The sequence below is a fragment of the Centrocercus urophasianus genome, unplaced genomic scaffold, assembly GCF_019232065.1.
Source record: "Centrocercus urophasianus isolate 14NV4802_14NV808 unplaced genomic scaffold, USGS_Curo_1.0 seq_9, whole genome shotgun sequence".
NCBI classification, from domain to species: domain Eukaryota; kingdom Metazoa; phylum Chordata; class Aves; order Galliformes; family Phasianidae; genus Centrocercus; species Centrocercus urophasianus.
In genome coordinates, this window is record NW_024885532.1 from 5004 (window position 1) to 32092 (window position 27089).

At 39.0% G+C, this 27089-nt stretch overlaps 2 protein-coding genes across 4 annotated transcripts in view; one reads left to right on the top strand and one right to left on the bottom strand.

The window, feature by feature from the left end:
- The first annotated feature begins 738 nt into the window (after window positions 1-738).
- Window positions 739-20916, top strand: STK24 (serine/threonine kinase 24). Its single transcript, XM_042839131.1, has 9 exons — window positions 739-796; window positions 4130-4238; window positions 4343-4500; window positions 8587-8772; window positions 9869-10014; window positions 12150-12273; window positions 14162-14230; window positions 15563-15699; window positions 17130-20916. The coding sequence occupies exons 1-9, from the start codon at window positions 761-763 to the stop codon at window positions 17164-17166; spliced, it is 1002 nt and encodes a 333-aa protein (XP_042695065.1). The 5' UTR covers window positions 739-760; the 3' UTR covers window positions 17167-20916.
- A 3034-nt stretch (window positions 20917-23950) lies between these two features.
- Window positions 23951-27089, bottom strand: part of FARP1 (FERM, ARH/RhoGEF and pleckstrin domain protein 1) — a 202369-nt gene continuing 199230 nt past the window's right edge. For all 3 annotated transcript variants that reach the window (XM_042839169.1, XM_042839168.1, XM_042839167.1), the window contains exons 25-27: window positions 26860-26967; window positions 26455-26606; window positions 23951-25427 (exon numbers count right to left, since the gene is read on the bottom strand). In XM_042839169.1, the coding sequence (XP_042695103.1) occupies window positions 25346-25427; window positions 26455-26606; window positions 26860-26967 (342 nt within the window). In that variant the 3' untranslated portion in view covers window positions 23951-25345. The remainder of the gene's footprint in view (window positions 25428-26454; window positions 26607-26859; window positions 26968-27089) is intronic.

Consider the following 27089-nt stretch of genomic DNA (forward strand, 5'->3'; position numbering starts at 1 on the left):
GAGTTTATTCTGCTCCTTTTTCATTGAGTGTCCCTTGTCTTTTTCCTATCTCAGAAATTACTTTGCTAATTGTACTAAAGAAAGTCATAAGAACAACTAGGTGAGCAGCTACTGGGACTTAATAATTTATTCAGAGCTTCAGAATGATTGTCCAGTCTTGGTTCTAGTCTTCCATTTCCCAGTTCTGAGGTTTTGACCATTGGATTAGATGCTCAAGATGTTCTAGTATGCTTTCAGCATGAAGGCAGGAGTTGTTCTGCTGCATCACTCCTTGGCAGGGATTAAAGAGAAATTTCTTCCTACCTTGATACAATCTGTATTAGAATAGTACTAGTAGCAGACAGCAGGACAGGTTCCATGATAAGAACTGGAGCATGCACCAGTTATTTAGAAGTAATTAACTTGTAATGTCCGTGCTCTTACCTGGTGGTAAATGTGAATTAGCTTTCCTCTTGTTGATTGAGATTAAGAGTTTTAACTTTTTTTGTTATTGTTTTAGCACACATGGTTGTGTCAACAGCATGTGGTAGATAAAATTAATTCCTCAGCAGAAAGGACTAAAAATTTTATGATTTCTTAAAGAATAATCTATAAGTGCTGTAGAGGAACAGCTAAACATTATTGGTGTTATAAAAGTTTGGATTCTTTTGCAAGAAGAATGGAATGATTCTCATTTTGACTTACCAGTAATGATTTTTTAAAAAACGTAATATGTTTTTTGTTGGTTTCTGTTTTGCAGGATACAAAGTTATGGATAATAATGGAATATCTGGGTGGAGGCTCTGCACTCGATCTAGTGAGTAAATAATATATGATTTTTGTTGATACCGAATTATTTCCTTCAGTTATAACTCAATGCTGTAGTGCATCATTGGTCTGTGATAGTTTGTTGTAACAATAACAGGAAGTTAATGGTCTTACAACTGTGAGATTATAACTTTTTATGTTGGAAGGTAGTGTAACCAGCCTTAAATAAAGGTGCCTTAAATAAAATCTTTTAATTTGGATTTTTTTAGTAAAGAAGAAAAAGCATTTGTCAATCTCAGGAAAAGATTATTTTCCATGTGACACAATGGATTATTTCTAGAGATGGAAATAAACTAAGAAACAGCATTGAAATTGTGACCTAAACATCTTGGGGTGCTGATCTTCAGTTAGTTATGGAATGTAAGAGGCTGAAAACAGTATTTTTTGTCTCTTCATTCTGCTAGCACAACTCCTCATGGTCATGCTAAGAAAGAAAAGAAAAAAAAAACCAACACAACTCCTTTAAGTTGTACATTTCAGTGAGACAAATCCATTACATTTCTTTTCCCCCACGGAGTTTTATATAGAATCTGCAAGGGAACCTGTTAAACAAAGAGAGCTTATAGAGATAATAGTTAGAGATATTTGGAAGACGAGGTTGATTGCACCACCTAAATTAACAAAGAATTATCTGATTTTGAATGATAATTCAAAAAGTTAGCTGCATATTACATTTTATTTGGCTAGATTCTGACAATTCACTTCAGACATTAAAAAAGGGTTTATGAAAATTGCGTGCCATCTTGTATTTGTTGTAGTCTTTAAAAATTGCATTATAAATATAAAAATGCATGTTTGAGGTATGTGAAAATTGTTATTCCTGCTTAGACTTGACTGTTCCTATAGCATAGTTTGTTGTCATCTGAGGCAACTAAAAAATGTGGTGAAAGAATAAGGGCTCATGTGGAGGAATTCTGCTTGTGATATTCTGAAAATAGGAGGAGGGTTGACTAAATGCAGACTTGCTGCAATTGAGCTGCCATGTTTTCACTGTAATTACTTTTCTGAACTCATTTCTACTTTTAGTTTCCATGTCCTCTAAGTATTCTTCGGGAGTATTCTATGGAATTCTGTGGTTATGTAGAAATGGATAACGTTCCTGATAAAGATACACTGAAAGAAAAATAAAATTATTTGTTGTCCAGACAAATAACAAAAAAGTGACTGGACACTGCTTTTGTAACTTGATGCTATAAAAAGGTGTAGAAAGAAAACATGTATTCAAATTTTCTTTATATATTTTTTTAATCCTACTCATTGACCTGTATGATGATCACTTACTTATCTGTAAGTTGTTGCCTAGGATAGTACAAATTTTGCCATGGAACTGACATCATCATGTAAGAGTTTGTACTTAAAGTGTCTTGTGTGTGCTTCATCCATCTTGAGTTCTTGTTCTGCTGCATGTTTCCCTAGCTCTAACGTGTACATCATGGTTCTCAGTTGAAATCTGGTGTGAGAACTGGTTTGCTTTATCATGTTTCTGAGCATGAGGTAAGATTGAATGGGGACCTTGAATTCCATGGTTGAAGTGTACACATGACATGTTAGCCTTGTGCCTTTTTTGCTTGAATATCACAGAATGGTTTGCATTGGAAGGGACTTCAAAGCCCACCCAGCTCCAACCCCATGCTGTGGGCAAGGCTGCCAACCACCAGATCAGGCTGCCCAGGGCGCCATTCAGCCTGGCCTTGAGTGCCTCCTAGGACGGGCCGTCCACAACTTCTTTGGGCAATGAGGTCTCCCTGGAGACTTCCTCAGGCTGAACAAGACCAGCTCACAGTGGCATTTTGCAAAGTCACACCTTACAAGAGAAAGTGCATGTTATGCAATTATGCATACATTAGTTTTCAATTTTGATACGTTTGTGACAAGAGGACAAGCACTAATATTCTCAGTCACATTCTGTTTTCACAACTTCCTGCCCACTTGGGATAACCTCTTTTGTCACATGTTCACTTACCACTTTTAGATGTGCTATATCATGTTGCCAACTCTTGAACTGTCATTTACAGCCTAGCGGAAGCAAAGCCCTGAGAATATCTTTGTGGGCCACGGAGAGTGGCAGTACATATGCTTGTTTATTGCTCTCAAGAACAAATCTTCCTGTATAAATGTTAGGTTGGCTGAGGTAATATCGATGCTGAGATGAATAATTTATAAGGATGAAGTTTTCAAAGCTAAACAAAAGCAAAAAAAGATTGAAGGTAAAGCTACCAAAATACGACAAATAGTATGTTGTCAGCATCACAAGAAATCTTACCTCTTCTCCTGCCTACTAGCTGAGGTTTGTGGTAGTATTTTTTGTACTAATCTTTTTCTGAAATGCTTTTCAATGGCTGCTCTTGTTGGGTAGACTATAATACTGGAGCAGAAGCATAGAATATCCCCAGTTGGAAGAGACCGTAAGGATAATGGAGTCCAACTGCTGACTTCACACAGGATCACCCAAAATGAAAACCCTCTGTCTGAAATTGTTGTCCAAACTCTCTTTGAACTCTGGCAACCTGTTGCATGCCCACCAACTTCTGGTGCAGCCCCTTTCCCTGACCCCCAGCTGCCCTCCCCTGACAGCTCCATGCCGTTCCCTCGGGCCCTGTCGCTGTCACACAGCAGAGCTCAGCGCTGCCCACTCCCCATTTTGAGTATTTGCAAATTGTCAGAGTTTCGGTTTTGTTCTCTCACAGTTCCCCTACTGGCTAAGAAGCTTCCTTTAGGTAGTGGCCTTTCTGATGATTTGCAGATCCATACCTTCAGTTTTGTATGAGAAAAGAACTTATTCAGTGCTTTGTCAGGATAGTGATTTGAGTTGTATTTTGGACAGCTTCACAAAATCTCATCTGACATAGTGACGTGATATTTGATAGATGTGGTGTCTTCAGTGCCTTTGTTTCCTTCTCAGGCTTTTGACATTTGGGTCCATATAGGCCTGTAGGTTTGCCCATCTAAGTTCAGCATGATCTTAAGAAAGAGTTTGCAATGTAGATGCTTTTCAAACCACGTGTATCTATGACGCGACCACAACAAAGCAATAACTTTTAACTGTGCCTTTGTGGAGCCTTTGACAAACTTCTAAAAGCATTTTGGAGAAGTATTTCTTTATTGGTCATGAAACAACTTAGTTTGGAACTGTAGTGGGTTTATTTTTTTGTTTGTTTGCAGATAACCTTTGTTGTATCTCATGTACAAAGTTAGCAAATGGGAAGTTTTAAAGTATGCCAGAATGAGTAATTTCTTTTATACTCAGTTCTGTTTCTGGTCTCTTCATTTCTCCTTTCATAAATGCATACACACACACATAAATATTTCTTTTGTTTCCTAGTTAGAACCTGGCTCACTTGATGAAACCCAGATTGCAACAATACTGAGGGAGATACTCAAAGGTCTTGATTACCTACATTCAGAAAAGAAAATCCACAGAGATATTAAAGGTAAACTGTTCTTGTTTTCTAGTAGTGTTTGAAGAGCTCATGAAGTATAAATGAAGACCCTTGCAGAATCAAGTCTCTTAATTTCAACTCTTTCCTTACTCTAGCGGCTAATGTATTGCTATCTGAACAAGGAGAAGTAAAACTAGCAGATTTTGGAGTAGCAGGACAACTAACAGATACACAAATAAAGAGGAATACCTTTGTGGGAACACCATTTTGGATGGCACCTGAAGTAATAAAGCAATCTGCTTATGATTCAAAGGTGAGAGATGTATTTCAGTTTTGCTGATCATTGTAATAAAGATTAAGGTCTTTGTTTTGGCATTTTTATCATTCCTCTTAATATTATGGGCAGTTGGTGGGTTTCCTGAGCGTGGCCTGCCCTATGTTATCAGCGTAATTTGTGCAAGGACTGATATTCCAGTATATTGATTTCCAATGTAAACATTTTCAGATATTAACATACAGTTACATCTCATCTGAATCCAAATATATTTATTTGTATACTAGAATTAAACATTCTAGTAAACAATTTTTGGAATCGAAGACACAAACTTTTGAGGAATTTCCTCATGTGAAACACTCAAAATATTTTTGGTTAAAGGTTTATTTTTTGTCTTCTCATTATTTTAACATTCATGTTGACATTCATTAAACTTTAAAACTACTGTGACAGTTTAATATAGCATTATTTTTTATTTTTTAGAAAGTGTGCTATGCGAATATATTTCAGTAATATCTCTATCTTTTGTTAAGGATACTGTACTATTTTAATTCAGGATTTAGCAAATGCATGCAATTTATGTATTTATGTTAAAATATGTGAATCTTGACAATTCAACTCGCAAGTTATGTTCCTCATATTGTAGTTTCAAGGTGAGGTGGGGCTTTTGGACTGCATTACGCATATTCTGATACGCCATGTGTTTCTCACACGGGATTTGCTCATTCTGTTTTTACTCAGTTCAGTCCCATTTTCGAACTGTTGTATTAATTTTATCTCAGACCATATATTAGTAATTATATTTACAAGACACTCTTAATACTTGTGTTTAGTCACAGAAGATAATAGTTTTGAAATGGATAGTGAAGTTTCAGCGCCTTCTATTGGACTTCAGGAAATAATGATTCACATCCGTATATTTGAGAGCATAATATTTCCAGATATGTTCTGTAAGTTAGCTGTAATATTTGCACTTTAAGGAGTTAAGTAGCTAGTCTGAGAACAGTACTTGATGGCAGAAAATTAAACTTCATTTTTCATTTTCTTTTGAAGTTTGCTTTTAAGGCCCAAGTAATCCATAGAGATAATAAGAATCTGACTGCTATGGGAAATCAGCCATGGGAAAAGTAGTGAAAAGTCAAACAATGACTGTAGTAGTTCTGTTAAAATTATGACCTGTTTCATTATTTTATTTCCTGTTTTGTATTTGTCTTTCCCCATATCATGTATTTAATTTTTTCCATGTTATTTGCTCTTTGATGTAATGTCCACATAAGAGCCTTCCTTCCTGTCTAATTTCTCTAGTTTTGTCAATTCTTATTTCTTCATGTTTTTGATGCCTTTCTTCATCTGAAAGTCATCTTCTTTTACTTGTTTTAGTTTTCTCATAACTATTTCTCTGTCCTCTCTACTACGTTGTTTCTAATAGAAGAATTAAGTATTTAATTTAATTTTTTTTCTTGCACTAAACCTGTTTCTTTCAACTATAGGAGTTTTGAAGTCAGACTAAACTTTACTCATTAGAGCAAGGAAAAGAAATTTTTTATGCCAGTAGTGCAGAGAACAAATTCCCAACTCCCATTTGAACTTGGAAGAGTAATTTTTGTTCAGGATTTAAAACTGTAAAAATTTTAATGTGGGGTAAACCTAACGATGGAAGGTTGTTTGAGTGATTGGGATGATTCATCCCAAAGACCACTTGACATTGTCCCCCCACATTTGGAGAAGTGTTTTGCACGTGTTGTGCCTGAAGTTTGCTTGTCAGAGACAAGCAGGTCCTGGAAATGCATAGATAGATACACATGAAGTCAGTACTTGCATCTGTTGCATCTGTTTTGATATTCTTTCTCAGGAGACAGTACAGTTCCAGAGAGAATTTGTTTTAATATTCTTGATGCTTCCCACAGGAAGCTGCAACTTCAAAGAGCTGTGGTGTGGGCTGGGTTTGTTGGACTTTGTTGTTCACTTGCAGTGTGGAAAGATCACTTCAAGTAGAATGCATTAGATACCTAAGGGACATAGAAGAAAGAAGTATGCACACATACACACAGACATATATGAACTTGTTTCGTATAAATATGTGCATGTATCTACATGCTGCCTCTGGGACTGAAAGTCTGACAGAAGAATGTTATCCATTTTTATGACTTTAACACATTTCTTTTGAGAAACTGGGATTTAGAATAAGGTGGAAATAATGCTCAGTTGCTAACATGAGGAATTCTCTTTGCAGGCGACATTTTTCTTCCATAACCAAGAAAAGATTTCCTGTCAGAGGAAAGTTATTCACAGTTAGACTCAGGCTTGAGGAGAACTTACCTGATAACGCTGTCATTAAGAAAAATGGAACTTGGAGCTTATTTATATATGTAATTCTCTGTGTTCAATTTGATACTTTTTGTTATTTATGAAATATACAATTAATGTATGTATGCAGCCCTAGACAGTTCCTCCTCACTAACTACAACACAGGCAAGCCATAAGGTTGGATACCACGAGTTAGAGGGGACCTGCTCTGATAGAGAAGCAGTGGTTTAGTGATCTTGGAGGTCTTTTCCAACTTCAATGATTCTGTGCTTCAATGAGTGGGTGTGATGGGGATGGGTTGATGGTTGGACTAGATGATGGTCATCATTTTCCAATCTTAATGATTCTGTGATTCTGTAACTGTATTGATAAATGAAGACTTTATCTAGCACCTGGAAATATATCTGTTTTTGGCACAGCAATGTTCCAAATGCTGTTTGGAAATCAAGTCAGGCACTGAAATCACTTGAGAACTGTACTTGAGGATAAGTCTGTTCTACTTTTGCTTCAGAAGAAACAGGAAAATTGGAACATGCTTATTTTTAAATGGTACCTTATCATTGGTTGGAAGAGCGATTTGTGATTTGTTTTTCCTATCCTGTTTTATTCACCCGTTCTTTTGATTTCTGTGTCTGTTTTGTTCGTGGAATCATAGAATCCTTAGAGTAGGAAGGGACCTTTAAAGGTCATCATGTCCAATTCCCCTGCAATGAAGGGGGGCATGCACAGCTAGATCAGGCTGCTCAGGGCCTGATGTGGCCCTGCCTTGAACATCTCCAGGAACAGAGCATTAACCACATCTATAGACAACTTTTCCAGTGCCTCACCTCCCTCACTGTATTCAGCAAAACACTAAGTATTAGGATCCATTATTTCAGGCAGATTTGGCAGTAGGATTTGGATCTAGGGAGTCTGTGTTGCCTGGAACAAGTAGACCATTTTGATGATGAAAACCTGTAAAACAAATGTATGTAAATAATCCTACCTAACAAACCAGTATGTGTACGGTCACATCCAGTAACAATATGGATTCAGCTCATCGCTGAAGTTAAATGCTAGGAGTCTTAACGCTGGTCTCAGCAGTATGATTTGATTTACCTTTCTAACATGACAGTGAACCTTAGGATTTGCATTGTCTTTGTGTACGACTTAGAGAAGTTTCATTTAGATGAAGCCATCTTGGCTGTCAGGAGCTTTACCAGGAAAAGCAGGTAGAAAAGCATTTCCCGTGTTTCAGAAGCTGGGACCAAGTACTTGGACCATGTATTTAACTGGTTGAAATCTTGAGTTGAAAAAGTTGAATAATACTGTTCTAGACCATGTTTCTCTAGTCCATGAATAAAAATGATGTATAAGATGATGTTAAACCCCAGAAAGAAATGCATTCTAATTTATTCCATTTCTTAAAGTTGTACTGGTTGATGCTTAGTGAAGAAAAACCTTTTCTGCATGTTTTGACATCTTTTATTCCAGTATCATTTCCTGCCTTGGATTTGAATGATTTGAATTGGAAACTTCAATATGGTTAGGTGCTGGTTTGTAATACCTTTACCACTGTATTTAAAAAGATTTGTTTCAAAATCAGTTGTAACTGATGTAGGTTTGTTAGCTCTAATAATAAGAGCTGCTTTATGCTGTAGCATAAAAGCAACTGATAAGCTCCGTGTCCTTTGCTTTATGTAATTAACCACATGATGAGACCATTTTTACAAGAAAAAATTAATGAAGTGATTTACAATAAAGATACAAAATCTCTCTTTGAAATCAATATTGTTTTCTCTTTCTCTGACGCAATCATAACAGGCTTGTTTCTTGCAGGCAGATATCTGGTCATTAGGCATAACAGCCATAGAACTTGCAAAAGGAGAGCCACCTCATTCAGAATTGCATCCAATGAAAGTTTTGTTCCTCATCCCTAAGAATAATCCACCAACGTTGGAAGGAAACTTCAGTAAATCCCTCAAAGAGTTTGTTGAAGCCTGCTTGAACAAGGACCCAAGCTTTGTGAGTTCCAGCATCTTTCAGTATGTTGTTGGGAACTTGACTGGTTTACATCAATTCTTTATGGGAAAACTTGTTTACAGGAGTTTAAAGGAAGTACCTGTATCAGTGATTTATAGGGAAAGATCTAACTAGAAGTTTCATTGTGCTCTTTTAAGATTCAATTACTTTTTTCTTTATTGGTAACAATAATATTTATTTGCAATTGTGTGTTTTAAAAGTAAGCAAACTGTAAGCTTACTTTGTTATCTTTCCTGGGATTAGCAGTATTGATCATAACCAGCGTGCAGGCAATTTTTTTGTGTGTGTTCTTTCAATTTAACAAATTACATCCAGAAGTCTCTACATTATCAAATCACTGGAATCCATTATGCAAGCACAATACTTCCACATTTTTTAATTATTTTTTCCTTTGCTTTTTTGCTATTTCATTTTAAAATATCCTTTGCCTTTATTTGTTCTAGAGAAAAGATTTGTCTGATTTCTGCTGGTTGAATGTTTTTCAGTTATTTCTTTAAACATGGGTAACTGTATGTTACTTTTGAAGACTTTTCAAGGTCCAGGTGCTTTTTTTCTAGATTTTATAAATAGATCACATTTAATTTTTTTTTAACCCATTAAGTTATTTCTTATTGAAGAGATTTTTGCTGTGTCTAATCTTAATGCCGAAACTGGATTAAAAGGGAATTATTTTCTTGTGGACTTTTTTTTTTAACCCTTAAGCAGTAAGTCTGTAAAGCACTGCACAAACAAGTCAGAAATATTCCGGATGGAGACAGCAATTCTCATAACCACAGGGATGTTAGAAAATTCTGCTGTGAGTGAAGCCCCAGGCTCCCCATTATTTAAGCATCAAAGAAAGACAAGTTAATATATTGTTTGATACTTAGGAAGTGTTTTATCATTTAGTTTCTGCATAAGAATAGACACAGTTCCACTTCTCTAGAGTACCAGGTAGAAATCTTATTTGTAGACACTGTGTGTCTTTGTAAGTACTCGTTTGCATCAAGTCTGGTCTAGTTTTCTTAACCTTCTTACAGTGAGTGATTTTAACACTTTCAAATGCAGTAATTTTTTAATTTTATTTTTATTTTTTAAGAGACCTACTGCAAAGGAACTCTTAAAACACAAATTCATTTTACGAAATGCCAAGAAAATTTCCTACCTGACTGAGCTTATTGATAGGCACAAGAGGTGGAAGTCTGAACAAAGTCATGATGACTCCAGCTCAGATGACTCAGATACGTAAGTCGAATTAATTTTTAAAATTTTTATTCTAGCACATAATTTTAGCATGTATATTCCTGTGCTCTGTTGTTTAATGACAGCTTTTCAGGTTAGCAGCCATGGTAAGCTTATGAAATCTTAATTTAAATGTTGTGAGGGATTTTATGCAAATAACTTTATAACTGAAAACAATTCTGGCTCATTCTGTACAATATTCTCTTCTATGTAGAGTCTAGTGTCCTTCCTGGACATGAGGCTGACTATGCTCCTGTCATGACACCAAAAGCTGGATCTCACCCTGCACAACCAGGTTTCAGTGTACATATATACACTGTGCTATGTGTGCATATGGCCATCTGAGGAGGGGTGCTGTCTCCTTGGTGGCAGGTTGGCCTTGATTTTGGCATCTGCAGTAAGCAAGCAGAAGCATATCCTTGTGTATAGGAAAGGATTAGTGGAATAATGCTTCCATGGTCATAGGGTTTTGAGAGCACGAGGCCTAGTGTCTTTATGAGATAAATATCCTTCTAAGAAGGTTAGGCTACTATAGCATGCGTGTCATTAAAGTTCAGACTTTTAGAGTGCTGTGATTTTCCCCTTCTGTTTTTAACTTCTGTCTGTGAAATTTGATGGAACTGCCTAATATGTTCAAGAATTAGTTTCCTTGGGAAATGGAGTTAAAAATAGTTATGACTGTGCTAATAAGTTAACGTTGTTATTCTCAAATACTTAGGCATCATCAGATTGCAGACCTTCTAAAATGAAATGAAGGGATTGCTACTGTTTATTCATGAGCTGGTTCAACTTCTAATTATAATTTAGCAAGCGAGCTGTTCTCTGCAGTTCCAGTCTCTGTGCTAATGGCAAACATCAGCTGGATTGAGATATCTTGGCTAATGTATCAGATGTAGGTTTGTCTTATATTATTAATGTCTTGATTCCTTCCAGTGATTACAGTTCCAGTCCTGATACGGAAGCTGAATTACTGGTTCTAAAACTGATCTGAGATCAGTTGCTAACTGAAGCAGCAGGTTGTAGTTCATTTCTCCTGTGGAATATGAGACCAGCTTTGATGGCTTGGCACAGGAACTAAAGTGGTTCTTGAGTGCTTATGAGATGATTGAATTCTTTGTCTAAGCTTGTTTTCCTTTCTGCTTCCACAGCAGCCCTTACAGTAGAGGTGATAAAAAGATGAATTGATGTGGCATGCTGATCCAATGGAATGCTAACTTTCCAAATTGATAACTCTCTACAACTAATGCATACACGGAAAGTAATTTACTTCTTTCAGTGGCAGCCAGAAGTTCTATGTGATTTCGAGCAGAAATGTTCAAAATTTTTATTACAGTAATTACATTGTTTTTGGCTTGGTATGGTACTTGGAATACTTTTTGTATGGCAGCCAGAAGACACTCTTTTAATTGCTGGTGGTTTTCTTGTAGATCACTCTTAATTCACAGATCATAACTTAGAGATCTGTAACAGGGAGAAATGAAATGTAATTCTGTGACTGGTTAGCATCAGCATAAATGTTTTTGTTCTCTCAACTTATCAGGAGTTAGAGAATATAGTTTCTTTTAATATGCCATTCACTAAAAGCGGGCAAAGGATTTATTTGTGCTGAAGTAGTTTGTTAAATCCATACTGTATCCCTGCATGGCTAGCCTTTTTTTTTTTTTAATTGAGAAGAATTTTGCCTTCATAGTGGGAATGAACTGACTTTCACAAAGGTATTCTAAGCTAGAGTCTTAACTATTTTAGTAGGCAAAAAAAAAAAAAGTGGATTATTTTTCTTTTATTCACTAATAATTTGAGATAATATACTGAAGCCAGTTTTTGGTTAGAAATGATACATTCCACATTACTTGCTTATGTAACTTGGGAAGTTATTTTCAATCTTTCATGCTTCTCTTTTTTTAAAAAAAAAGTTAATTTAAATTTACTGAAGTATTTTAGTTTCATTTTCTAAATAAAAGTTTTCAATTTCTCAAAAAATAATTGCATTATCTTTCACACTTGTCTTGATGCTCATTAGCACATACAATAGAATCCTGATTTTGGTCATCAGTGAAGGCTTTGTGACCAACATGTATGTTGAATGAGCACAGGCAATCAGGTGTAGGTAATAAAACTTGTTTTTCCTTTCCTCAAAGTGAACCAGATGGCCAGGCTTCAGGTGGGAGTGACTCAGGAGAATGGATCTTCACAATAAGAGAAAAAGATCCCAAGAATCTAGAGAATGGAGCAGCCCAGCCTTTGGAGTTGCAAAGAAATAAGGTGCTTAACGTGTTGATTGTATTATACAAGGAGATAGCTCTTACTTTTAATTCAGTGAAATGATTCAGTATTTTTTCACAGGTCTATTTGTTATATATCTTTGACAGCATTTGAATTGTAAAATTTCAGAACTTCTGTTGAAAATGTGTGCTCCACAACTGCTTTGCCAAAACATTTTGAGTAGATCTTAAAGTTTGGGTATTCGGTAAATGTGTCTTTTTTCTGTGGCTTGTGATGTGTATAAATGCTATTGCCAAAACACTGGGGGAAGACCAGATAGTATTTTATTTTCCGAGTTTTCTTTTGGCTGGGTGAACTTAAACCTGTTGTGTGAGAGACTCATTGAATATTGGAGTGTGTAGGATTTGCTGAATTTGACTTCATAGGATTGGTAGGAAGAGCAAGTGTAGAGTCTTACACCTGAAAAGGAATAACTGCATGCATTAGTACAGGTTAGGGGCTGAGCTGCTGGAGAGGAGCTCTGCAGAGAAGGAGCTGGGTGTCCTGGTAGACAACAGGTTGGGCATGAGCCAGCAGTGTGCCCTTGTGGCCAAGAAGTCCAGTGGTACCTGGGGGTGCATTATAAAGCGTGTGGCCAGCAGGTTGAGGGAGGTGATCCTCCCCCTCTACTTTGCCCTGGTGAAATCACATCTGGGGTACTGTGTTCAGTTCTGGCTGCCCAGTTCAAAAAAGACAGTGAACTACTATAAATAGTCCATCAGAGGGCAACAAAGATGATGAGGAGCCTGGAGCATCTCCCTGATAGGGAAAGGCTGAGAGACCTGGGACTGTTCAGTCTGGAGAAGAGAAGGCTGAGAAGGGATCTGATCAACACCTATAAATATCTACTGGGTGGTTGGCAAGAGGATGGTAGTGCCTAACAAGAGAACAAGGAGCAGGGAGTACAAACTGGAACACAGGAAGTTCTGTCTGAAGATGAGGAAGAGCTTCTTCACTGTGAGGGTGACAGAGCACTGGAGCAGGCTGCCCAGAGAACTTGCGGAGTCTCCTTCTCTGGAAATATTCAAAACCCACCTGGATGCTTTCCTGTGTAACCTACTCTAGGGAGCCTGCTTTAGCGAGAGTCCAGAGGAAGGCCACTAAGATGATCAGAGGGCTGGAGCACCTCTCCTATGAGGAAAGACTGAGGGAACTGGGCTTGTTTAGCTTGGAGAAGAGAAGGCTCTGGGGAGACCTCACTGTGGCCTTCCAGTACTTAAAGGGAGCATATGAACAGGAGGGGAACGGCTGTTTATGAGGGTGGATAGTGATAGGACAAGGGGAAGTGGTTTTAAACTGAGACAGGGGAGGTTTAGGTTAGATATTAGGAGGAAGTTTTTCACACAGAGGGTGGTGACACACTGGAACAGGTTGCCCAAGGAGGCTGTGGATGCCCCATCCCTGGAGGCATTCAAGGCCAGGCTGGATGTGGCTCTGGGCAGCCTGGTCTGCTGGTTGGTGACCCTGCACATAGCAGGGGGGTTGAAACTGGATGATCATTGTGGTCCTTTTCAACCCAGGCCATTCTGTGATTCTGTGATTCTATGATTCTATGACTAGATGATCTCCAGAGGTGCCTTCCAACCCCTATGGTTTTGTGATTTTATATATATATATATATATATTTTTTTTTTCTGCTGTAACTTGAAGTTTGCATGTATTTGAGGTGCCACACCCTCAAACTTCAGTTCAACCTCCAGTCTTCACAGTGTTTTGAAACAGTCTGTTGTTAAGATATTCTACATATTTGTCTATGCTTAGAAACATTTTTCATGAAGTATAGCATGTTTGAGCTATTTTCTCTTGTTTAATTAGAAACAGAAAGCAATGAAAGTGCTTCTTCTTGGAAATTAAATTCTTAAGAATCTTTTCTTCTTTTTCTTCTAAGGAAAAAGACATCCCCAAAAGGTCTGTATCTCAATGCCTGTCTACAGTTATATCCCCTTTATTTGCAGAGGTAAGATATTGCTTTAGATGTTACTCAGTTCTAGGATTTATGTCTCTGAAAAATAGAAACGTATGAGGGAAGACAACGTTTAGAGCTTGATTTGTTACACCTTTTGTTGCAGCTAAATTGACTTTATGTCATCAAAGCTTCCTCTTATCATTTTCTGTGTCATTCTATCTGTTACAAATTTTAAGTTCTTCTCTATTGCAGTATATGTGGAGCAGAGCAGCAAGAACTTAACATTTGAACTTCGGGGTTGAGAGCAGTATTTTGTTCCCATTCTCAATTTTGCCTTTTTGTATGTTTTGTTTTGTTTTCCCAGATACTTAAATAACTATCATACGAAAGGGAAGATGGACATCTATGAAGATGTTATTTTAAAATGTTGATGGAACTTTGTTAAAGAAAAAGATAATAACCCTTCCCTCTCACTCTATATTTTCTATGAAAGATTTTTATTCAAATAGTGTTTTCAATCCTTGTAACTGTTACAGAAAGAATGTTAGAGAAACCGTTTTCCTAGAGAAAATGTCTTAATTTTGTTCTACTGAATGAAGTGGTGTTTCAGAGGATTATTACAGAGTTTTGCATGCTGCTTGGAAGGATGTTGAGTGCACAAAAGCCATTACATTTATTTAAAGGGGACAACCTCTGTATTGTTTATTCCGAGTCCAGTATTAAATGAGCCAGTTCCTATGGGAACTGGAGGAACGCTTTGGGCAGGGATTTTTGCTATTTCCACTTCAGTGCTTTATGTGTTACTCACTTTCTTGCCTCTGTTTCAGACATTTCTTTCAACTTCCTACCTTCCCATCTCTAAAACATGTTCCAGGTTGCTCTGCATCTCCTTTAGGTCTTCCTTCTCCCTTTCTCATATTAAAAATGAAGTGGGTCCTGCATCCAGTGCTTTCTGCTGTCCACCCTCCATTTTTGTACCTTTATTTTTCATTTTCTCTTCACTACGTCCATTGTTACATGTCTCCTAGAAATCACTGGGTTCTTATTATTTGTGTGTGTATTAAAGTGAATGTTTAAGCAACACAGCTTGAAACCAAACAGCTGCAGCTAAATAGTGCTTCCTTCTTGGGATAGCATCACAGTACTTGAATGAAAAGGATGCGTGAATGACTGAAGTCTTGTGCAGAGAAATGACATCCCGATAACTGCTGCACAGGCCAACTTCTGGAAGAAAAAGGTCTTTAAGATGCAGGAATGAATAACAAAAGTCAAACTCTAACATTCTAAACACTGACAGTCCCTTTATACAAGTTTTTGCATTATACTGCTTATGGAAATACTATGAGTATTATACTAATGTATCTCTTCCATTTTTTATTTCAGTTGAAAGAGAAAAGTGAAGCGTGTGGTGGTAACACGGATTCCATAGAAGAACTGAAGAAGGCTATTTATTTAGCTGAAGAGGCTTGTCCAGGCATTGCAGATAACATGGTGTCACACCTTGTGCAGAGGCTTCAGAGGTAATGGAACAATTCACTAAGGATTACAGATCTGACTCTACAAGCACTACTAAATTGAAATGATGATTTCTATTTTTTTAGCGAGTGAAAAAACACTTGCCTGCTTTCCACTGTTTAAGAAACCCCAAGCACCTAACCGTATCAGCAGTTCTGATGTATAGCTTCAGGTGGTAGTTCCTATGGACATTGATACTGTTGGTGTGCATATTTTGTATCACATGAAACTGGACAGCATTTTCTGTTTGCAGTTGTTGCAGAGGACTCTGACACTTTCCTTAGTGCAGAGGATGTCGTGTGGCATTTCTGTGATGCTGGAGGTGATCCTGCAGTCGTTACTTTTGCCACGCCAGATGCTTCCTTAACATTTTATTTTCCTTATGTTTCTGATTATGTGGACTGCTGCTGTTTTTCTCAGCCATAATATCTTATTGTCACAAGGGAGGCAGATGCTTCCTCTTCTTTGAAAGAGAGAAACATTCATAGACAATGTCTGTTGGTGGGTCGTGTGTAGGTGAAGTTTCTCTTTGGGAAAAACCCAGTGTGTCAGCACACAAATGTTCCTTCAACAAAGTAAATAAATGAATGACAACAGTGGATGTTCCTTAAAAATGAATTAGAACCATTCCACAGCTTAGTGGGTATTTTAGGAGCTAGTCAACTTCTGAAAATATAGTTTGTCCTTATTTGAAAACTACAAGGAACTTGATGTTTTGCTGCATCATTCAGTCGTTTCTTGTATCCACTTGCAATATCCTCTCCACCTGTAAGTGAACTATTGAAAATGACTCTTCAACAACACATTTCTGTTGAGATTTTCATTCCTCCTATGATTGATTAAACCTGTATTTCCTAAGTCTGACTGTGTGGGTTTATTGGGAGCCTCAGAAGAGCTGCCCAATAAATTGAGTTGAGTCCATTTACCTTTTCAATTCTGATCTGTGATACTTTATAAAGTTATTTGAAAGTTTAATATGATTAAAATGCATCTTTTTATGATTTAAGAATCTGTTTAGATTAAGAAATACAAGTTTCCTGCCCCAGCAATATTTTGGAATGATTATGATGTAAATGTGCCAAGTAAGAAGGCTAAAATTGCTAAATTTTGCCCACATTATATAAAAATACTTTTTTATTAAAAAATTATATAAATTATATAAAAATATACTGTATTGTGTACTTCTCACTAATGTACTTGAATAGGAGTCGTTGCTGCTGTTAGAAAAGCAGCAGTGTTCTGATGAAGTGTATTTTACATACTGTTCAGATCTATGGCTTTTCTCTTTCAAGTGTAACAGTACTGGTGGATGTCATTCTGGAAGGAGAAAGACCAGAACTTCAACAGCATGTAGCAGAATAATAACTATTAATTGCTGCTTGTTGCATAAAGTGCTCTGAAAGTCACAATAGAAACCATTTCTTATGCTCTTCAGATATTCACTAGCTGGAGGAAGTACTTCATCCTACTAAAGTACTCTTCTGCTGAGACAGCGGAGATCCCCTGGTGTCTGCACTGAAGAAGTGAATCCTGATGTTGTTCTGCCCCTTAGTCACCGAAATATCCTCCGGTGAAAGGACATTCTTCAACATGCAAGAGTGGCAGTGAAGTCTCTCAGATGGAAGCAGTCTTTTTTCAGCTCCTTAAAGCTATAGTTTTTTTTTAATGATAATGCACATATTCCAGGGAGGTGTCTTTTTTGTAAAATCTGAGATGTATATTTAGGTTTGTGATAGAGAAATTGAAGATATTGAGAAACCTCAGGTATCTTGCTTTAAGAATTCCACTGGGAGATGGAATGTGTTTGTTGGAATTGTGTACAGATCTGTATATAATGTCTTTTTTTAACTGAAAGCCTTTCGACGTGCATAAGGAATCACTGTGTACAAAATGGTAAAGTGCTTCTGTAGATACTGTTAGTGGGGTAAATATTTGACAGGCCATAACTTGAGTATTGCCTTGCCTTTATTACATGTAAATCTCGAACCATGTGATAAGTGAATCTTGGGTTGATTTTTTTTTTTGTATGTGAAGGATTTGCCATTGGGAGATAGGTAATCCTGTACAATGGACCCTTCTATTCGTACCTCAAAGCAAAGACACAGTTTTGCTCTGTTTCTCCGGTATTTCTTCCTTTTTATCGATTTTCAGAGTGTGATTTTCCAATTATGGTACTACTTCTGGTTGTTTTAAATTTAATACACCTTCTTTCTCAAAGCTTTAAATTTAAATTATTGTTTTTTTCCTGTAGGATGAGCTCTTTCATGACTTCAGTTTTAAATTGTGCCAATGCAAGTTCTGAACTTTATGTGTTCTTCAGTTTTAGTAATAGATATTCATGAAGCTTGTCATGAAATTCAGATACACGCTTTTTTTCCCACCTAAATCATGTTTGAATGCTCACACAAACAAATTTTTATTACTTGCATACATTCTGAAATATTAAGGTGTTGGCTCTAAGACAGAGAGGCAAATTTTTCTCCTTTATGCCTGTTTTTATCATTTACAACCAGTGTCTGGCAGCATGAACAAAAAATTGCCCATTTATTCAGAGTTGGGTCTTGCTGCCTGAAGCTGTGAATCCCTTTACTGATAGATGTTGGACACAGAGGCAGCAAAACTGAGCCAGGAGGGCTGAATGCTGCCCTGTTACCTCCCAGAAAAAAGAAAATTTGGAACTCTAAAATTTCCAGTGTTATTCTCTAGGATAGCTGGTGAAGCTAAAATTTCCTTGGAAATAGTACCATCAGTTACACAGTTGATTAGGTGGCTTATTTTTTTTTTAGCCTGCCAATATGACATTGAGTTTTGCCTTGGTTTGATTCACCAGGGCTGTTCAGGTGCTTGTGATTCTGTTTGCCTAGTTCTGATGAGGGGAATAAAGGAGGTGATTTTAGGTTTTGGACAGTCAGGCATCTTATGTGTTTAAATGTTTTATCATTATTATTTTTAATAAAGATAAAGCTTTGAAAGAAAGGATTAAAATAAGTATGGGTATGACCTGACATCATACAAAAAGGACCCAGTCTGTGTAAGTACTCTGGGAGCTGGTGAGGGACTTCTCAGCACCAAGCTAGCTCTTACTGTATGCATATTAGTAGCCTTAATTATTAATGTAATGATTTAACGGTGTTAGAAGACGCTGCTAGGCTAACAGAGCTATGAAACTTCTGATCAAGTCGAAACAACTGTTAAAAGAAATGAGTATCTGTGCTCCCATTCTTGTGGCCGTGTTCTTAGACGCAGTACGTCTGCCAACATAACGATGGCCTGGTTTTCCTTTGCAGCCAAGATGAATTGGACAGTGCATACATCTGAGCAGTGGTTTGTAACTCTTCTTTGATCGAGATCATTGTACGTGTTGTTTTGTGTGCCCCGAGCGGGAAGGGTGCGCTTGTGCTTGAGCAGATGAGTTCAGCTCTGTCAATCGTGCAGCTGAATGCAGGGCAATGGGAAATGCGCCTTCTTGCATCTCGGTGTTTGGCCACTGGGTAGATACACACCGTTATAGCATATGGGAATGAACTGTTGTATTGACATTCAGAATACAAATAGAAAAATGGAAGCATGTTAAGCACTTAAGACTGAAGTTAGCTTACTTGGAGATGCGTGGAACTCAAGGATTCAGCAGGGATGTTAAATTTGTAGTGGAAGTTCAAGACTTTCTCAATCAGAAAATTGTATGAAGCTCTACGGTACGCTGTTATTTTTTGTTAAGAAGTAATAAATGCATATATTTTTAAGTTGCATTTTTCTTGCATTCCAGAATTGTATGTTGAGGAAGTACTTCTCCATTTGAGTAGATTGTGGTGGAGTTTGCTGGGTGTCCCAGCTGGCTGAGGAGCCTAAGGAAGGGGAGGCATGCAGCAAGGCCTGCTGCCCAAAGGGGGCAGGGTGTTTGGGTACAGACGACACCTTGTTTATGGTAGAGATGTGTATTTTTTTATGTAATATATAGATTATTTAAATATAACATATCCTAAACTGGGATTCACTGAAAAAGTGTGCTGTATCTTGAATGTAAAATTACAATCATTTGTTATTACAAAGTATCGATGCTTTAAAAATAGGGTCTGTGTTGGTAACAGAAGAGCTTTGTTTGAAAGAAGCGTGGCCTCACTTTCTGGGGGAAAAAATAAGTGAGCTGATATTCCTGAGACTGTCTCATGCTAAAAACATGTCTGTGTCACAATGTTGCACTGACGATTTCTCTGTGCAGGTAACACATCTTCACTCGGTCTCGAATATCCTGGGCACCAAGTTGTTATCCCTATTTATGCAAACAGTTACATTGGTGGAACTGCTTACTTGTCAGAGGCTTCAGGATTAGGCAGTAAACAAACTCACTGTTTAAAAGAATAAATAAAGTCAGTCGTTTGCACTGAACGCTTGCTTTTTTGTAATTACCAGATGCGTAATCTATTGTTTGTGCTTGATTTTCCTTGCAGTTGCACTTTGTAGTGGATCACCAGTTTACTGAAGTGTGATGGCACGACTGCTACAGCATGGAACGCTTTTGGTATAGCAGCAAAGCCTTCTTTGAGGTGCCGTGCCTTCCCTGCAGCCCCTGCTGTTTTATCTGTGTATGTCCACGTAGGTAAGGGCCCAGGGGCTGTGGGTGGCTGAGCACCGCTGTTCTGCACTCCCTGCAGAGGTCAGGTGGATGGAGGGCTATGGTAGGGGCATGCACGTTGGCTGTGTGTTCACACCCTGTCTATCGTACCTCCTCCATCTGCCTGTGCTTTGATGCACTTGTGTAGCCCGTGCTGTAGCTCTTAATCCTTCATGTGGCAGTATGTATCTTTTTAGCAGGTACAGTCAGAGTCTATAATGGTTATCCTTACTTGGAAGGAAACACACTTCTGCTTCAAAACTGTTACCACGGGAAGACTATCAGAAGCGTTAATAAGCACAGGCGCAATGCACGGATCAGTACCATCACCAGTTATTTTTGTAAGCTGCTGGGAAGAGCTCAGAGCATTGCACAAATCTGCAGGCTTGCTCTTTTCAGCCGTATTGTGCAGGTGTGCCGGTGACTGCACTGAGCCTACGCAGTAGACAACTGGTATGCAATGGTTTTCTGCCTTTCTTTAAAGCGTGATGACAGAGGACAACCGAAGTGCATACCTTGTTTTCTGTAACATTGCTGCCTGTTGATAACCATGTGTTTAAACCTTACTTTTGTCACTCGACACCAACGTAATAACGCTCCGTGTAAACTACGTGACCTAGAAATAAAGAAGGAAAAGTGTAACGAAATTCTGCCATCTGAGTGGTCAGTGAGATGAGGTTCTAGGGTCTCCTCCCCCAAGGGATGCTTTGGTGGGCTCCCAGATTCAGGGCAGTGCTGGTGAGCAGACAGTTTATTTGGTTAAATTGGTTAAATTGGTGTGGTTTTTAATTGCAATACTCTTAGAATCTGTACAAGACAACCCCTTGCTTCATCTGCAACAATGATTTCCAAGGAAGAGTATTGAGAGTATCTTGTGTTGGGGAATTTGGTATGTTTAATGCGCACAGATGGCAGGGCCATGTGGGGAGCTCAGAGTATTGCTGTTTCATTGTTAATGCACGCACACAAGTGATTGATAGGGGTCTGTTTGGGTTTAATCTATGCAGCTTTACATGACAGCTTGTCCGACAGTAAGACAGTGTGCCAACTTCCAAATGGCAGCGACTTAAAATTTCTCTCTATTTTGCAGGAAGCTGAAGAACTGCTCTCATTGAGTAGCACGAGCTTAACCCAAATAGTGCATCTCTAATTGCCCTTATAATTGAGTAACAAACTGACATTTGCACTCCTACGTTTCATTGCTATTTTCTGCTGTTACAAAAATGCACAAGTGCTGCGCTGCCCTTTTCTCCTCCCCAGCGAACTCCTTCTTGCCGCCAGGGGATGGCTGGAGTTGTGTATCCATACAGAGTTAGGGCGGATGTTTCCTTTGAGGGGAAGGGCTGCATAGCTGGTTGGAAGAGGAGAAATGGCCCAAATCAAGCCTTTCAGGTTTTTCTCGTTTCTCCATTTTGTTCTGGGCTGGTACAACCATGGGCTTTGGCCCCTGATTTTGTTTCTGAAAGGAGTTTTTTCTTGTGAGAGCTTTTCTTGAGAGACCTTTATTGAGATATCGACAGTGCCAGTGCGTGTCTCTCCCAGCTAGGTTGTCTGTCTGTCTTGACCATCTTCTGGCAGATTTCAGCTCAATTTTACAAGGATTGTGGTCTTAACAGTCCTTAATTAAAATTTAGTGAAAATAAGTAAGCCTGAGTATGTAAATATGACTTGTCCCTTAAGGAACAGCTGCTAGCTGAGAAATGATGGAGCTGCTCAGCCTTGTGGAAAAAGTGCTCCTCAGGAGCCTGAGCCGTGTATGACAGTGAAGCTCCTGCTTTGCTCCAATGCCTTCACTACTTGAAACCTGTGACCGGTCATTCATGGCAGGCAGTGACAGAGAACAAACAGAATAAATCACTTGAGTGGTCAGTATGTGTTTGTTCCACTGCTGACCCCGGAGTGCTGGGACAGGGACCCAGAACCAGAAGCATCTTCAAGCCCTGCTGATTTCATGGATAATGCTATGACATCACTCAGAGCAAGCAGCAAGTGCTTGTGTAGTACAGCTTTCCAGCACATCATGAGCTTAGTCCCACGTGTAGACATCAACCAATTGGGAGAGCTGACTGTCCAGATAACTGCTTTTATTCTTTTATGGTTATTTCACTTTTGGGTTAACCTTAGGAATTAGAAACTGGAAAAATGATGACAAATGTAGGTACTCCCATCTAAATAAATACATAAATATATGTTTGACTAATTACATTAAAAAAAAAAAAAACAACAGCCTGGAAAAGTTGTTATCTGACTTTCTCCTTAGGAAGCTCCTCTGGGGGATAGCATTGATGAAGACAGTGTCTGACAAGCCTCTGTAATCTAAACCAAAATTCACTTTTATCTCAAGTTAGTGCATGGTCCTCCACAGAATTTGCATTAAAAATAATTAAAAAAAAATAGTAAAAAAGATGTTATCATCGCCAACAGTTGTAAAGGACAGACACAGGGACACAGCAGTCATTGGCATCTGAAATTTTAGTGGTGTGAAGCAGAGTCTTCTGCAGTACTTATATATTCTCTATTTTTTCCCCTAGCTCATTTCAGACAAATGTCTTTTAAGTCTTAAAGTATGTTCAGTAGCCAGCAGTTATCCTATTTATTTTGTCTCCCTTAAAACCAACAGAGGTGCTTAGCACCCTGGCCATCCCTGGAAGTGTAACAAAGCCAGGTTGGATGGGGCCCTGGGCAGCCTGAGCAGTGGTTGGGCAGCCCTGCCCATAGCAGAGGATTGGGACTGGGTGGATTTTATGGTCCCTTCCAGCCCAAGCCATTCTATGATATAATTCTATGGCTTATTATAGCAGATCTGAGCTACAGGGAGGGCAGATTGCCTAGGAATTTCATCAGTATTCTCAGAGCTAGTAAGTTGAAGCTTTAAGGAAAATATTTAAAGAAAAGAGCAACTGCAGCCAGTTACCAGATACATACATGAACTTCTGGTGAGGCCCCACCTCAAGTACTGCATTTCAGTTTTGGGTCCCTCACTAGAAGAAAAACATCAAGGCCCTGCTATGTGTTCAGAGAAGGGCAATGAAGCTGTGAGGGCACTGGAGCACAAGCCTTATGAGGAGTGGCTGAGAGAATTGAGGTTGTTTAGTCTGGAGGAGACTCAGGGGAAACCTCTACAATGAGCTGAAAGGAGATGGTGGTGGCAATGTGAGGGTTGGCCTCTTCTCTTGCCTCACTATTAATAGAGCAAGAGGGAACGACCTCAAGTTGCACCATGGGAGGTTCAGGTCGAACATTAGGATATTACTGGATGTTCCTTCTCAGAAAATGGTGAGGCACTGGCACAGGCTGCCCAGGGAGGTAATGGAGTCACCGTGCCTGGAGGTGTGCAGTAAATGTGTAGATGTGGCACTGAGGGACATGGTTAGTGGGCATGATGGTGATGAGCTGGACTGGATGATCCCAGCGGTCTTTTCCAAACTTAAGGATTCTACAAGTCTACAAAACTGCTGGAATGTTCATTTCCCTGTGTCAGACTGGCACAGAGTTGGCCACAAGAATGCAGCCTGTTCCTTGAAATTATACGCATACACACATCCATCCTGCTCCTCACCTGGAGCTCTGATTTTGCTAAGGTATTCATTGGGGTGAGGGAACAGAAAGAAGGCTCTACTGTCTTGAAACAGCAAGATGTATGATAGTATTGTGAGGTATTTTATTCCCTTTTGTTGTGAGCAAAGCTGTAAGCCATTTTATACATCGCATATAGGTAAGCATTAACACAGTGAATAGCCAGAAGAAGAAAAGTTGGGGGCAGCGCTGTCCCAGCTTCATCTCCCACGCCGACATTCAGGCCCCTCTGCCTAGCACTGGGTTTCCCCAAAGGCCCTGAGTGGTGACAGATGGGTTTCCAGCATGCTGTTCTGCTAATGGATATTTGATACTGATTTCATGGTGAAGCGTTTCTTAAAGCATAAAGAAAAGCATCTCATCAGAGCAGGCTTTGTGCTGACACCCTTCTGAATGGGCCAGCAGCTCACCCAAGAACGGTGCTGGTGATGTTAGGGCCAGATATACAAAACGGGCATTTCTGATGCTGAAACTCCAGCAGCAAAACAAGCCCAGGGCTCAGCAGCTGCCCCACACGCAGTGCTTTAGTCCACGTGTTACCAGAACACCCCGCAAATTAATTACACAAAGCTGTGGTTCTTGGAGCATACAGATTGGATTATTTTTTTTCAAGTTTGTAAAACAAACAGCAGAACATCACCACAGCCTTTAATTTCTTCTTGTACATAACCATTCACAGTACAGTAACAGCCCAAACAATATTGCACTGGATTATTTTAATTTTGTTTCATCTTGCAAGTAGCATTCACTTTCCCAAGCCAACATGATCAATTTGGTCAACTTGCACTGAGAAAATGGTTCGATGGGAATCCTGTAACTTGTTTATACCACGTGGATCTGTAACCTCAATGGGAAATGAGAGTGAGCTGTAAACTGTTTCTTTGTTAAAGATAGAAAATTAGTAATTCCTTGTTGAGTACATTTAGAAAGACTGGAGGAAAAAAAATCGGAAATTACTTTGTTCCTGCTAGACTGCTCATTGTGTGTAGAATTAGAGTCTGTACTGTGAAAGTCCATCTACATTTAAAACTCCAGCAGTCTACAGGTTAACATGGTAAAAAAAAATAATATATTTTTTATGTAAAGAGAAGAAATAGTATTTGCCTCACAAGAGAAAGTTTTCAGATCGTGGAGTTGGTTTTTTTAGGTGCAATCTCCGAGGCAACAAAATGTCTTTTGGCATTTGGCACTCTAATAAGGACAATATTTTAATACTGGCACAAGCTAAAAACAGCACAGAATGACAAAATACAAGACATGAACAAACCGCAGCCACGGGGATGGTGTAAGCTATTTTCAACATATGGAAAACTGGAACAGTTTTGCTGAGGAATTGCGGATGTTTCTGCAGAACCTTACTGGTTGGTTTTTCTCCTTCCTTTTATCAAATTTCAGTTTTACTAAGCTCTGGGGGGGAAAAGTTTCCAACGTCCTGTAGAAAACTGGCCCAGCTGCTGTGGCATTCAGTAGGTGTGGGGCTCCCGGTGGCTCAGGGCGCGTGTGCGCAGGGCCGAGCTGGTGGCACTTCGGATCACCTCCATCCATCTGTGAGAGGGGAGAGAAAAGCAGAAGGGTGGCAAGATCTCAAGGAAGGATTTCTTGAAAAATTTTCTCCTCCTGGTCAATTTCTGGGCTATTGGTTGTGGAAAAGTGTTATTTTCCATGCCTAGTGGGGGAGCATCGTGCTTACTGCGTATTTCCTATCTAAGTTAAGAGGGTACAGATCCAAAAGCACATATGAAAGGAGGTTGAGAGAGGATGGGGGAGAGGGCACCCAAAATTCATCAACTTAACAGTGGTTTTATTTGTGTTTTTTTTTCTTCTGGATGGTCCAAGTGATGAGCAGTTGAAAATAACCTCTGTTCTAAAGCAAAACCGTGTCACGTAGCCACAGTTATTCTTCTTCCAGAACTGAGACAGAACTTCTGTGTTGTCTTACAATTCTATTCATTTACTTAATTATCCCTTTTCCCACCATATTTGGTTCAGACTGATTGACATGGCTACAACTGAACCACAGCTTTCTTGACTATGAGACTACAAATCTTTGTCAGATTAGTGTTTCACACAAAAGGGCTGAATTAATTTCAAGTATGAGTAAGCTAAACCAGAACTGAGCAGGAGCAGTGCCCATTTCCCAGCTCTTTATCTGGAATTCCGTGGGATGCGTAAGAGCTGCACGCTGCAGCGCCAGAATGGAGTACGAGCAGCAGCTTCTGTGAAAAAGCCATGCTTTGTTTTGTTTCAAACGTGGGTGTTGCAGGGAGTTGTCTGTTTACACGCTACCTTGAGCCTGGCATACAGTGTGCCCTGTGCACGCAGCCTCAGTAATTCAGAAGGGAGATTTTTTGCACACAGCTGAGCTTTGCAGTTATTACTACCACAGTTGCTATAGCTTCTGGTGCTTCCAGGCTTAAAATTTCTGTAAGTACTTTGAAGGGCATTGCCTTTCATTCTGTTGAGCTACAAGCCTGTGTTACTGAATCAACTCAGTAGACACTCTACCAGCTGACTTTGGGAACAAATCCAGGAATTTAAAAAATGCCCTCTTCCAGAAGAGCGACTGACTTACCTTTCAAATGTGTATTCGCTTTCAGCCCTGAAGTAGTACACGTGGGATTTGAAATGCAGCTTGAAGACATAATCTTTGTGAATGTTTTCAGATTCAGAAGGAATGGTGAGAGAATATCCCAACAGAGGGAGGCTGGCTAAGGGATGATTGTCCTGAAAAGCAATGGTGAAAAGTGCTGTGAGATCAACTGCTCTCAAGCAAAGGAAGCATGTAAGTGAAAAGGAGAACAGACATGCAGTCTTTTAAGGCTCTCCATTAGAAATGTCATGAAACAACCAATGTGGCTTCAGTGGAGACGGGCAGTCAGAACTGCTCTGTGCCCCAGTGGGGCAGAATCCACCACTGATAATGGTTGTTCTCCCTGCTCCCACTCTGGAAACAGAAAGCCCTACCCAGCCGTGTTACCTGGTGCGATTTATAGAAGAACATGCAGAAGTTGGTGAACACAACCCAAAGCTTCTGCCACCCGTTGCTGTTCTTGAATTTCCTCAGGAGGTTTCCAGACAGCTGATTCTGAAACAGATCAGAAGTAGTCAAATAAAGCAGTGAAATGCACACTGCAGAGATGTATGAGCAGATGAAAAGCAGCCAAGCTCCACAGTATGGATGTTTGCATTTCTGCTTAACTTACTGAA

Bases quoted from the DNA above. Each gene is read 5' to 3' on its own strand.
- STK24 (XM_042839131.1), top strand. From the start codon at position 761: ATGGAATATCTGGGTGGAGGCTCTGCACTCGATCTA. The intron at 10,015-12,149 runs GTAAGTCGAATT...CTTTCCTCAAAG, and splicing joins AGCTCAGATGACTCAGATAC to TGAACCAGATGGCCAGGCTT. The intron at 12,274-14,161 runs GTGCTTAACGTG...TTTTCTTCTAAG, and splicing joins TGGAGTTGCAAAGAAATAAG to GAAAAAGACATCCCCAAAAG.